The sequence below is a fragment of the Fragaria vesca genome, linkage group LG2 (assembly GCF_000184155.1).
Source record: "Fragaria vesca subsp. vesca linkage group LG2, FraVesHawaii_1.0, whole genome shotgun sequence".
In the NCBI taxonomy this organism is placed as follows: Eukaryota; Viridiplantae; Streptophyta; class Magnoliopsida; order Rosales; family Rosaceae; genus Fragaria; species Fragaria vesca.
In genome coordinates, this window is record NC_020492.1 from 32,916,464 (window position 1) to 32,930,018 (window position 13,555).

General features: G+C 40.8%; 3 protein-coding genes across 3 annotated transcripts; 2 read left to right on the forward strand and 1 right to left on the reverse strand.

Moving 5' to 3' along the window:
* Positions 1–125: 125 nt before the first annotated feature.
* Positions 126–2,379, forward strand: LOC101291206 (serpin-ZX-like). The gene is made up of 2 exons (XM_004291886.1): positions 126–747; positions 1,331–2,379. Exons 1-2 carry the CDS (start codon positions 358–360, stop codon positions 2,108–2,110), a joined length of 1,170 nt encoding a protein of 389 aa, XP_004291934.1. The 5' UTR covers positions 126–357; the 3' UTR covers positions 2,111–2,379.
* A 1,092-nt stretch (positions 2,380–3,471) lies between these two features.
* On the forward strand, positions 3,472–7,668 carry LOC101291495 (nucleobase-ascorbate transporter 3-like). Its single transcript, XM_004291887.1, has 14 exons — positions 3,472–4,036; positions 4,476–4,573; positions 4,691–4,867; positions 4,964–5,064; positions 5,172–5,247; positions 5,334–5,393; positions 5,476–5,660; positions 5,761–5,857; positions 6,016–6,102; positions 6,240–6,298; positions 6,681–6,772; positions 6,855–6,932; positions 7,016–7,176; positions 7,300–7,668. Exons 1-14 carry the CDS (start codon positions 3,883–3,885, stop codon positions 7,516–7,518), a joined length of 1,644 nt encoding a protein of 547 aa, XP_004291935.1. The 5' UTR covers positions 3,472–3,882; the 3' UTR covers positions 7,519–7,668.
* Positions 7,669–8,473: 805 nt separating this feature from the next.
* On the reverse strand, positions 8,474–11,537 carry LOC101291790 (probable disease resistance protein At4g33300-like). Its single transcript, XM_004291888.1, has 5 exons — positions 10,749–11,537; positions 10,270–10,664; positions 9,817–10,175; positions 9,480–9,685; positions 8,474–9,381 (listed from the first exon to the last, which is right to left on the reverse strand). The coding sequence occupies exons 1-5, from the start codon at positions 11,443–11,445 to the stop codon at positions 8,576–8,578; spliced, it is 2,463 nt and encodes an 820-aa protein (XP_004291936.1). The 5' UTR covers positions 11,446–11,537; the 3' UTR covers positions 8,474–8,575.
* Between the last annotated feature and the right edge of the window lie 2,018 nt (positions 11,538–13,555).

Consider the following 13,555-nt stretch of genomic DNA (forward strand, 5'->3'; position numbering starts at 1 on the left):
GTCCATCCCATGTAATAGTAAGGGTAGTAACTTGCAGACCTAGAAATGAAGCCCAGGAGAATCAAAACAAAGAAATAAACAAGACCCACTATAGGCATCTTTTAGCCCAAAAGAGGAGCTGGCCATTCGTCGAAAGGAAAAGACGGTGAAGTTGCAGACTCTTCCTTTATTGCGATCACTCTGCTACGCGTCCTTTGATTCGTTTTGATAACTTTTGATCCGACTACCCACGACCGACACAAACCACCGCCTTACCCAATCCTCCCATCCTCGTCTAAGATAGGAAACAAAGCAAGTGTTTCACTTCCGACCAGACCAACCAGGAAAAAACGAACCAAGTCTTCCAAATCCGACAAAATGGATCTAAGCGCATCGATCGCGAACCAGACCGATGTCGGTTTGGGGATAACGAAGAAGCTGCTTCAGACCGAAGGCAAGGACAAGAACGTGGTCTACTCGCCGCTGTCCATCCACGTGGTGCTCAGCCTGATCGCCGCTGGGTCCAAGGGTCCCACCCAGGAGCAGATTCTCTCTTTCCTCAAGTCCAAGTTCGCCGGGGACCTCAACTCCTTCGCCTCCGAGCTCGTCGCCGTGATCTTCGCCGACGGGTCACCCACCGGCGGTCCGCGGTTGTCGTTTGCCAATGGCATTTGGGTGGACCAGCCTCTCGCTCTCAAGCCTTCGTTCAAGGAGGTCGTGGAATCTGCTTACAAGGCCGCTGTTAACCAAGTCGATTTCCAGACCAAAGTGAGCACCTTCTTCATTTTGTTCTTTTCTTGTTGCTTCAATCTTGCATTATCTAACACTTTGACTGAAACTTATTCGTCTATGTCTTCATTGCAATACCATTTCTTTCTTTATGTTTGTTTATGCATAATTGCATAGCAGTAGATCGTCAATAGAATTTTGGCACATGACTATTGAGCTTATAATTGATTTAGACAAACACGACATCGCATTATTATGACTTTTTTTATTTGTACATCATTTTCTTCTGATATGGTGTTGTTCAGAGAAATTCTTAAATGGTTTTAAGTTTTTCCTTTTTGGTTTTGCTTACATTCATACTCATTACTACACAAAGTAAAGAACAAATGTCGAGTCTTTTTGCGTGTAAAACATAATCTAATGATACTATTTCCAGCATGATGAGTTGCGAATGCATGTAAGGAATTGTTGGTTGCTGGCATAAATGTTTCTATTATGCTAGGAATTGTATCGGTAGTAGCATTCTAGATTGTGTTGATGGCTGATAACTAATACTATGTGATCGATGTAAAGTTATGGTTTGCTTGCCCTGATACCGTTATTGTCTAATTTGTTGATCCAGGCTGCTGAAGTGGCTGCTGGAGTGAATTTGTGGGCCGAAAAGGAAACTAGTGGCCTTATTAAAGAGGTTCTTCCTGTTGGATCAGTTGACGCCTCGACTAGGCTAGTCTTTGCAAATGCACTGTACTTCAAGGGAGCTTGGAGTGAAAAGTTTGAGGCATCGTTCACGAAAGAGTCGGACTTCCACCTTCTTGATGGGAGCAAAGTTCAGGCGCCGTTTATGACCAGCAAGAGAAAGCAGTTTCTGAGTGCTTATGATGGTTTCAAAGTCTTGGGGCTTCCATACAGACAAGGAGAAGACAAGCGTCGTTTCTCCATGCACATCTATCTTCCAGATGCCAAAGATGGGCTGCCTGCATTGGTTGAGAAAGTTGGTACTGGATCAGGGTTCTTACAGCGCCATCTTCCCTATGAACAAGTTTCAGTGAGTGACTTCAAACTCCCGAAGTTCAAGATATCTTTCGGGTTCGAAGCTACCAATCTACTGAAGGGTTTAGGCGTGGTCTTGCCTTTTAGTGGTGAAGGAGGTTTGACAGAGATGGTGGACTCAACTGTGGGTCAGAACCTTTATGTCTCCAGCATATACCACAAATCCTTCATTGAAGTAAATGAAGAAGGTACAGAAGCAGCAGCTGCCTCTGCTGGTGTTATAAAATTGAGGGGCCTGCCTCAAACCATGGACTTTGTGGCTGACCACCCATTCCTCTTCCTCATCAAAGAAGAAATGACTGGAACCGTGCTGTTCATCGGGCATGTGCTCAATCCCCTTGCAGTCGACTGAATGATTATATCACTCTTGTACTGTACCAGAGAAAATATGTATGTAGACAACACCACCAGACTCTAGTATTATATAACTACAATGTATGTTGTTGGTGTGCTGTATTTCACTACCTGTTCTTCCAGTCTTGCTCCCCATGTGCCGAGCGTTGTTCGGTCTGCCATGGCGTTTATGTAGTGTAGAATCTTTGATCCCCAGTGCTTGTCGAAATCTTGAACTGCATTTGAATGAGAGATTACGCTTTGAGTTTCACATTTACTGGTACTTACAAACTACTTGTGTTCCATGTTGAGTTGTTGACTATGAAAACGTAGTACACACTATTTTCATTTGCAGGCACATGTTTGTGATCCGAGATTGTGGGCATTGTTTAGTGCCTAAATCGCTGATTATGGATCGAAATACCAGTAAATGTGAACGTGCTTGTTTTAGCAGTTAGCTCCGCCAACAGAGTTCCGGTAATGCCCGGAGTGGACGGCGGTGATGTGCTTCGCTTCAGTGTCACTCTCCCTGGATATGGTAAAGCTATACGTATGCTATTGATTTTTTTTTTTAATAAGAGTTTTAGTACTCGACGTTTATATATATTATAGACATCTGAGTAAGATGAGCACCGGCTGACATCGTTCTGACGGGCCGCGTGAGTTCACGTGGCTGGCGCGAAGTTTTAAAATCACTAGGCAAAATGTAATGCCCGATTTAGGTATCCTTTGTTGTAATATTACGACGATGCCATGGGAAACCAAATGTTGGGTTAGATTTTAAAGGTGCTAAACTCATGAGCTTGTTGAAGTTTTGTTCTAAACAGTGATTAGGATAAGGTAGGATGGAATTAGATGTTTCACCACCCTACTAATCGAGGTCCTCTCACTCCTCTGATTCTCTAACCATGATTATGATTATGATTATGATAAAGATTAGTACACCTAACATCTCAGTGGAATTGTGGATAGCATTCTTAAGAAGTAACAGCAACCAAGTTTAATTTTATAAATAGTTCAATACCTTTATGTGTGTCATATGCACAAAAGACAGATCCCATATTTATCATTTCTTGACGTTAAACAGATGGGCAAAGGCGTTGATGAAGATCAGTAAAGGTGGTCGACATGGAGAAGGATAAGAAACATAGAAGTCATCTATAGAAATGGTACACCACAGAATCAAATAGGGAGGCCAGTAAAGGAGGAATAGGAGCACTAGAAGATAGATATGCATTCATGCCCAGGACCCAGCTGAAAGATGAGAATGGCAAAAGCGTTATTATCAGATATACGAGTGTGGGTTATGGGAAGAGGAAGCTTGGTAAGGAAGTGGAAGTTCCTCGAAGATATATATTTGGCCCATAAAGAATTAATGGTGATGCTCCTGGGTAGACGACAATCATAACGTAATCCAAACCCGCCCCATGAGATTGATGAGCGCGCTCTCTCTCTCTCTCTTCCTCAACTTCCATCGTCTATCTGATTGTTTCTTTCTGGATTCTGTGTACTGATCTCTGATCACAAATTCAGAACGACCTTCTTCTTTCCATAAACAAACATAAATGATTTAACTTTCTCTACTTGCTTACCTCGGAAACATACCAGAAAAGACCTCCACTTTTCTCTAAGCAAAAGCAGACACTTTCCCGTCTCATTTAGTTTTCCATCAAGTCGGTCATCTCTTTCCCTTTCATTCATTAAGTTGGTCTTTTACGAGGGAGAGTAACAGGTACTTGCACAACTACAAGTCAAAGAAACTTGAGGAAAGTCGCAAGTTAAACGAAGAAGATGGTGGAAACAGGACACAACCATCACCACACTCCGGCACCTCAGACGGCAGCACGACCACCTCTACCCCTTGGAGGGGCAAGGGGTCCCACATGGACTCCAGCCGAGCAACTCCACCAGCTCCAGTATTGCATCCAGTCCAATCCCTCTTGGCGTTAGTCTCAAACTCTCTTCCTTTCTCTAGATTCTGGATACGGTCGTATTTTTTTTTTTTTTTAATTGTTTTTGAATATTCTGCGTTTTTTGTGTTGAGTTCTAAAGTGGATGCTTTTGGTATCTCTTTTTAGATTGTTAGCTGCATGCCTTATTTTATGAGGTGGAGTGAGGGTTTTAAAGAATCTTTTTGTTTATGATATTTCTTGTGAGGGACCTCTCTTCCCAGTTTTGCAGCTCGTCTTTACTTTATGTTCATATCCTTGGAAAAACTTGCCCTTTTAATTGTTAATAAAAAGAATGAGCATATGCATCATTTGTTCATCACAGATTTGGTTATCCAGCTTAGCTGAACATGATCCGATTGATCTCTCTTGAAATAGTTTAGGAAGCATAAACAGAACCGCAACAGAATGCTTATAAGTGATTCAATTTTACAGTGGAGACATTCATTCTGGCGTTTCAGCACTATATTGTCATGCTTGGATCTATAGTTTTGATTGCCAGTACACTCGTGCCTCGGATGGGTGGGGATCATGTAAGTTATGTCCGCTATGTATTATGTGATAAAATCTCATATTATACTAGCCTAACACTAGGGATCATAAACTTGGCTTTGATGTTAATTTTGTCACTTTACTCTTCCTTTGAACAGGGTGATAAAGCCCGTGTGATTCAGACGTTGCTGTTTATGTCAGCTATAAACACCTTGCTTCAAACCTTTATCGGATCAAGGCTTCCAACAGTGATGAATGCCTCATTTGCTTTTATGTTGCCAGTGTCGTCGATCATAAATGATTACTCTGATAGGAATTTTAAAAGTGAACATGAGGTATATTCCCTTGTCATGGATATACTTCTTAGATTATATTTCCATATACCAATTTCATTTTGAAACTTAGACTAAAAAAAACCTGAATGATTGCAGAGGTTTGAGGTCACGATGAGAACGATTCAAGGATCCCTTATTGTTGCTTCCTTCATCAACATCTTCATTGGCTATAGCAGAGCATGGGGAAGCTGTACAAAGTATAATCATAATCCTGAGACTGATGGTTTGAGTTTAGAACTGATGTGTTCCATTAGGTCCTCGTGTCTTGCTTTCTAACTTAACCTTTTGTGTTCTCCTCTACCAGACGCTTTAGTCCAATTGTTATCGTGCCAGTGGTGTGTGTGGTTGGTCTTGGTCTTTTCGCAAGGGGCTTTCCACTTGTAATGTCTATACTCAAACACTCCATCGCTTTCACGGCGTTCCTAGACTTATCAAAACCATTCTCAGACTATTCTTTTCTATGCAGCTTGCTAACTGTGTGGAGCTTGGCCTGCCTATGCTGATTCTGCTGGTCATTAGCCAACAGGTAAATAAATATATTCATTGTGATACTCTGACTTGTTCTTAGAATAGTGTTGGCAAGTATAACAAGACTATTGTTTCAACAGTATCTGAGGCGCGTTCTTCCTAGCGCACATGCCATACTTGAGAGGTTTGCTTTGCTTCTCTGCGTTGGGCTTGTCTGGTCATTTGCTGCTATCCTCACCGAGGCTGGTGCTTATAACAATGTTGGGGAGCAGACTAAACGAAGTTGCCGTACAGATCACTCTTACCTGATAACCTCTGCTCCTTGGTATGTACAGATGTTGGGGATCTCTGCTTGCATCATAAAATTGAAAAATTTTCTTTAGAAGAATATTCATGACAAATGATAATGATTTTTTCAAATGAAGGATTAGAATCCCATATCCATTTCAGTGGGGTGCACCCATATTTAGAGCAAGCCATGTCTTTGGGATGATGGGAGCAGCAATCGTGACAACTGCAGAGGTCAGTCTCCTTTGTAGACAGTATAACTTCAAGCTATAAATCCTGACAGTAGAGTGTCTTGTTCTGTTATGAACTTTTAAGTTTTGACCTACCTCACTTTGAGTATTGTAGTTTGCAATTCAGAATCTGATGAAGTAAAATATTGTATTCTGTGGCAGACAACTGGAACATTGTTTGCAGCAGCACGGCTTTCAGGTGCAACCCCGCCTCCAGCACATGTCTTGAGCAGCAGCATTGGGCTACAGGTCTCGTTGCAAAATTGTTATGCAGCTCCTTCTTACACCTTACCATATATCTCTGTTGATGCTTTTGAAGAGCTCAGACAACTGCCTCGTATTCCTAACCGATTAGATAACCTGTAGTTCTGCATGTCCATATGCAGGGTATTGGCATGTTGCTTGAAGGAATATTTGGTTCTTGTGTTGGTAATACTGCATCAGTGTAAGTGATTATTGTCTTCTCCGAAATAGTTGGGAAAACCATATGTTTTTTTTTTATTTGTTTTTTTTATTTTCGAGCAACTTTCGAGACAATCCAGCATGTGTTTGGTAAATGTGTATCAAGTCCAAACGGAACATATCATCAGGTGCTAATGCATGTCCATGTGCAAGTTTCGCATTCACAATTCTTTTGCGTTGATGAAACTTTTGATATGTATTTTGACTATTCTCTGAATCCATCACTTCAAATTCATATTTCACTGTCCATGTTTACTAAACCTACACTAAAAAGCATACATTTCTGTAATTTTTTTTTGTTTCTGAAAATGTGCCCTTTTGTTTACTTGACGTATGTGTTGATATTCCCTCAAATGATGCAACAGAGAAAATGTTGGCCTGCTTGGATTGACACACATAGGGAGCAGGAGAGTAGTGCAGATATCAACTGCTTTCATGTTCTTCTTCTCTATATTTGGTTTGTTATGTCTTCACCATTTTGAATTTTATTAAAAGTGATCCTATCCTATTGTGTTTGATTATGTTGGTTTGTCTTCCAGGGAAGTTTGGTGCTTTCTTTGCATCTATTCCCTTGCCAATCTTCGCTGCCATATACTGTGTTTTATTTGGGATTGTTGGTAAGCTATCCGAATAGCCAATTTAAACTGTTCTGGTCATTCATTTCTTATGAGTTGGTCACCCTTTTTTATTAAATATGCAGCTGCTGTTGGGATCACATTCATGCAGTTTGCAAACAATAATTCCTTGAGAAACATCTATGTTTTGGGGCTTTCCCTGTTTCTTGGGATATCAATACCTCAATATTTTATCACAACAACAACCGCAGATGGTGTCGGACCAGTTAGAACAGATGGTATATGGGTAAGTCATGTAGACAAAAGACTGAAACTCTCTCATGTATATGGGCAAGTCAGATGGTATAGGGACCTTTTTATGATGGTTTTCTTTATCTGATTGAATCACTTTCCGTTTTATTGGGTGCAGTTTGATGATTGGTTGAACACAATCTTCTCTTCGAGCCCGACAGTGGCAATCATCGTCGGGACACTGCTTGACAACACGCTTGATGCCAAGCATGCAGTCGATGACAGAGGGCTTGCATGGTGGAAACCCTTCCAGAAGAGGAATGGAGATGCTAGAAATGAAGAATTTTACAGCCTTCCTCTTAGAATACGCGAGTATATGCCCACCAGATTTCTCTGAGTAGTGAATTCTGAACACTCATAGCCTGCTTATATGTACATTACAGCATAATTGTTGGTTTTGTATGCATGATGAGGCTTAAGCTTCTTGTCAAATCAAGTACAGAACGATTTCTTAGATGATTATATAAAAAGCTCACCCCTCTTGTCCCTTGAGAGTTGCCTGGTGATAGAACTCGGATAGATGATAATATGACACTAATTTTGCTTAATTACTGATTGAAAAGCAGTATTGAAACTTCTTAATTTGAACCTGAGTAAAACAGTTTAAAACACTGATGGTAGAGCCCTGCCAATACCGATCACAATCACAATCACGCCTCTTGTCACATCCTGGAACTAAAAGAACAAGACTTTAAAGTGTGGAAATGCTATTTTGTCACTGAGATGAGAGATCAAGGTATGTATAATCCAGGAATCGATCTCAATCATGCACCTGTAGACCAAGAATGTGAACACACCAGGTTCTGGGCGACTTAGCAGTACGAGACAAGTCACTGGAAACCACCAAAAGGCTGAAATTGACTAAAGATGAAGCAGTCGACATCTGATGATCTGATCATGGAACCCACACGTTTTTTCTCTTCTACTCAACACGCCTTTGCCAACTTATAGTAAACTGCAACTGATTGTTTACTGTCGTTGAACTTCAAGAATCTGTTGGTTTAATTTTTACTTTATATTATCATCACGACTTTGAGAAATTTATCATTTTCCTACTGCATGAATTGTTTTAATAATACCATTGGATAAAAAACCAAATGTATATTCCAAGTTTCTTGTTCTAACTTTTGGATTCAAGCCTAAGTTTGCTTTTGAAATCAAGGACTTAGTTTGATCCCTAATCGCCTGAACATGTACGACAGGGAAAGAATCTTAGGCCTCCTGGGGAGAAATTTCATGGTGAATCAATACAAAAACTTATGAAACTAGTCTTGAAATACGGATAACAGAATCACAGAAAAAAGATGATATTTCCTTGATTGTTTCTTCTTATACAGATTACAGACCCATAATTTACATCAACCTGTAGTGACAAAAGAAATTCACCATTTTGTTCACTCATCAAGCCAGTCGAGATCGAAACGTTTCTCTGCAACCTGAACATGAACGTCTGGCAATGCCTTCTTCCATAACCAAGAAATCTCTTCATCACAAACTACACGACCAAGAGAAGGTAATGCTGCTGCAGAGCTTGGAAGATTCCTGAGTTGTGAGCATTCCCTCATGTCAATCTTTTCCAAACTTGCCAACTTGCCAATGTTTAAGGGAAGACCCCTCAAACTACAGCATTGTGAAATGTTTAGGTACTTCAAGCAGAGGAGCTCACATATGTCAGGAGGAAGTTTTTGCAGATATGGGCATGCATATAGCCTTAGGATTTGTAGAGACTTCAGCTTACTCAAATCCGCTGGCAGCTGCCATAGATGGTGACAGTTGGTTATGCTTAGGTTGGTAAGCAAATGCATCCTACAAATGCTTGAAGGCAGCTCGAACAAATCATCACAATGATCAATTGTGAGTTCTAAGAGCCGAGGAAATGCTGATTCATCGAGGCTCTTATTTATCTTACACAAGATTAACGATATCTTGCGAACTTTTTTGGAAGGGAAGGTAGCAGGGGACAAGGGAGGAACTGAAACTTTTTCAAGCCAAAGGCTTCTCAAGTTGCTCAAACTTGACAAGACAGAAAATTCATATAGAATTGCATTGGATGCGCTGTAGTTTATGATGATCAAAGCCTTCAGCTTTGGCATGTGACGAATAAAAGGAGGTAACATGTACTCGTTGGAGGCGAAATTCAAGATGAGCACTTCAGCCTTGGGGAATTCCATTTCGAACCAGTCCATCTCTGTCATTTCACCTATATATGTATACAATATTCAGTGTTTGGTCTAGTAATTAAACACAATGTGCAAACATAATGAATATCTGACCTACAAGATGAAAGAATTGTAGTACCTGTATGAATAGATACAATTCGAGCTTGAAATGGCTCATCTGAATGCCTGTCCCATTCTCTTGGAAGTTCTATCTCTCTTCTTGGCATCAGTAATCGAGTTCGTTGATTTATGGAGCCATTATTACTCAAATGAAGAGCAAGGTCTCGCAAGACATCATGTTGTGTAACTGAGATGTCATAGCAACTGCTGTATATATCTCCCTCTCTGCCAGATCAGTATAAAAAAAGAGATTAACCACTGCTAATAACAATCTCAATCATTAAGTAAAGACTTCCATTGGTTTAATAAAATCTATAATGCAGCAGTGGCAAGATTATTCAGGTATTGGGGTATACCTCGCATCTTTCACTAAGCTGACAAGATTCTTGTCTGCTAGCTCGTTAAGAATAGCAAAGGCCAGTTCTTCATCAATGTGATCATGGGTTTCAACCCAAATGTTGATAAGAACATCCAGAGGGATCTTCTTATCTTCTGGAAAGGCACCCAAATCCAGGAAACATTCCCTAACTTTGGGGCTTAAGCAATTCACACTGATTGCCATTCGATCAAGTAGGTCGGTCTCATGCGACTCGCCAATACTTTCCCCTCGTGACAACCTTTTGCTCGCATTTGCCCAAATCATTTCAGGCTGGTCTCGTAATGAAGACCCAATCACTTTGAGAGCCAAAGGCAGCCTCTTACACTCATCAACAATCTAATAAGAGTTGAAGAAAAGATAATCATCAGCTACATTACACTACACTTTCTATAGCAAAAACATAAAGAACCTAATTGATGGGAAAAGGTACCTGCTTAACCAATTTCCTATCAGCACCAGGAGGAATCGACTTTTGGCCAAAAGCAGAGTGGCAAAACAGAGACACTGCTTCATTTTCACCCAGCAACTCCACGTCATAGGTGGCTTTAACAGCAGTTGGGAATTTGATACGTGAAACCACTAGGGTTCTACAACCAGGAATGTTGAAGAGCAGCGGCTGAAGCGTTGAGAGTGACCAAACATCATCCAAAACCACCAGGGTCTTTGTTGGGTTCTTCCATTCAAATTGAAAGTTTATTTGAGGAAGCACAGAAGTGGGACTCAGAACTTGACCCCCCATAATGAACCCCAAAATCTTGGCCTTCAGATCATCTACATCCGGAGATTGTGACACCGTCAGGAACAGGATCCTCTCACCAAAATAAGCTGCAAATAAACACAACACAATAAGTTAGCTTCATCGTTCCATAAACTGAAGAGTTAAAAACTATGAAATCGAACTTTACTTACATCGGACATGATCATCCTTAACCAACTCCTTAACAAGAGTGGTTTTTCCAGAGCCACCAATCCCACTGATCCCAACGATCAAGTCGTCTCTACCCAAAACCATTTCCTTGACTTTCTTCAACCCAAAACCCAAACCCAAAACCAACTCACTGCTGCTCTCCCACTGCATCCGGCCCTCCTCCTCCACGCGCCTCACAGCCTCTTCCATCCACGACACGCCGCCGCCACCGCAAGCTCCAATCTTCATGGCGCCGAGGCTCTGCTCGAGGCGGTGGCTGGAGCCTTCAAGACGGTCGAAACGCTCGGTGGTCTCGAACCTTATGTGATGAACGTCGGCCAAGATATGGGCCTGCAATGGGCCCTGGATGAACTTGGCGACTGCCTTTTCGATCTTCTCCATTTTCCGGACGTATTGGAGGTTCTTGTAAATGTTGTAGCGAGAGGAGAGGAGGACCTTGTGTGCCAGCTCATGGCCCTGCCGGAGAGTCTCCGAGAGACGGTCGAGCTGAGACTGGCGGATGGCCGGCAACTCGACGCCGGAGTATTTGATTTCTTGGATTATGGGGAGGAGGTGTTGTATGGATTCTATGAGGCCGTTGGCGCTGTCTTTGAACGTCCATGATTTTTTGGATATGGTTAGCAGGTTCTTTAGGAGCTCCGTGATGATCTCTCCGGCGAAGAAGTCTGTCACTGCCATGGCTCGTTGTTGTTTAGTTTGGCTTGCTCTGTTTTGCTTCTTTCTTTAGAGAGAAAGAGACTGCTTGCTTCTCTTCTCAGTTCTCACTTCTCAATCAATGATCAGCTTTCTTCTTCTTCTTAACATGTGATAAGTGAGTGACGTGTCCAAACTACGTTACAATTAGAACAATACAAAACATCCTAGCAAAGAATAAGCAAAAACAAACAAAAGAAGAATGGTTAAAATGAAGACAAATATTTCCTTCCATTTTACCCACGATGATCAAATGTCACTCACTCACTCACGATGATCATAATAGTTACCTCCAATCGGGTGGTTTGAAAACTCCTATAATATGATGTTAGACAAATTCAACTCATTACATGCATTGTTTAGAATGTAATACGATATTTAATAAGTGAAAATTGTAATCGATAGCCGAGTTTAAGTATAGCTTAAAACATATGTGCATTTTTTAAAATGTGATACAATATTTAATAAGTGAAAATTATATTCAATAGCGAGTTCAAGTATTGCCGAAAACATATGTCTATAAATTTTAATTGGCAGATCACCGATCTTGTCTAATTACCTAAAATTCTGAATGACAGTTCTACATATTGATACTAATCTCTACTCTCATTGGATATGTTCATATGTACACATAGTTTGGCATTGATTTCACGTAAGGAAAACAATAATACCTCGATGGCTACCAGTTCCTATCAAAACATGTTTGGAAGTCGTATATTGATGAAGATGAGATAGTAGGGTGTGGTTAACGATCTGTTGTTAATGGGGGACAAAGAAGTCGCTTTAATTGCACCCTATGATGGTGATTCTCGTTGACCAGCGAAATGACCGTCTAGTCCTTGGCCATCAACTTCTTAAGCTGTGCAGTATGAGTTGGAATCACTTGGTGTTTGAATCTGTCAGTGCTCGATAAACAATTAAGAAAACTTCACTGGACTTCTTCAAACACAAGGAACCAATTAAGCTCACCAATTCATCTGTTTTCGATCTAGAATCACAAGAAGAAGCAGAAGCAGGAGTGCAGGACTACTAGATTGATTTTCACTAAAAATTAAGCTCATCCCAAAATGAATGAATCAAATAGAATAAAACCAGTGGAAGGCACCTACAAAGTCGCACATACATATTGTTGGGTCATGAAAGTAACATAACAATCCAGCAGTTTAGCACCTTTGATTGCACAGTTGCAGTTGCCTGGTCAAAAAGATATATCAATTTCCAATCACATATGCACCTCCATTGACTCATTGACTTGGAAGTCTTTGTTTGCAAGCTAGGTAGCCAATCTGCACTACAATGTCACTCGTACAATGCAGATAAGATGAGCAATTTGCAGTTACATCCATACACTAATCTAAGATTCTAAGTCATGGCATGATGGCATATTAAGGTTTTAAAGAGGCCGGCCCTATAATTGTGCATACTGATTCTTATCGGCCAACCTTTCTTTGTGATCGAAAAAGTAGAATAATGGAAATGGATGACAACCAAAAGAGAAGAACAGAGTCGATTTAAGGAGAGCTTTCATTCTGTGTAGTAAAAATTCTCATGCTTTCTTTGTAGTAAGAGGCAAAGATTGTAACTTTTTAGATTCATAACCATATCATGTACCTGCAGCAACACTGCAATCTAATCAAACTCTATGAATCCCCGGAGGAAAATGATTGTATATCACAAAGCATCAGCATCAAGTTAAGCTGGAGAGAATCTCAACAGACAACAGAAATGAAATTTCATATGCAAAGCTACTTGGTATAACTCTATGAAACCGAAGACATAGTTGAAGGCTATCAACATACAGGCATAACATTTATCGCCTCCCCAGAGAATTAAACAGTCGTATATCTTTCCTTTAATCAATTCTTCACCATTTCGTTTCTATGTCCACTCTCTAAAACTCAAGGTCTAAGATGCAGACAGCTCCAGCAGAAGAAACACCACCTTCTGAATCTTCAAATCAATCTCAGAGAGTCCTACTGCGCTTAAGAGAGAGAGAGAGAGAGAGAGAGAGAGAGAGAGAGAGAGAGAGAGAGAGAGAGAGAGAGAGAGAGAGAGAGAGAGAGAGAGAGAGAGAGAGAGAGAGAGAGAGAGAGAG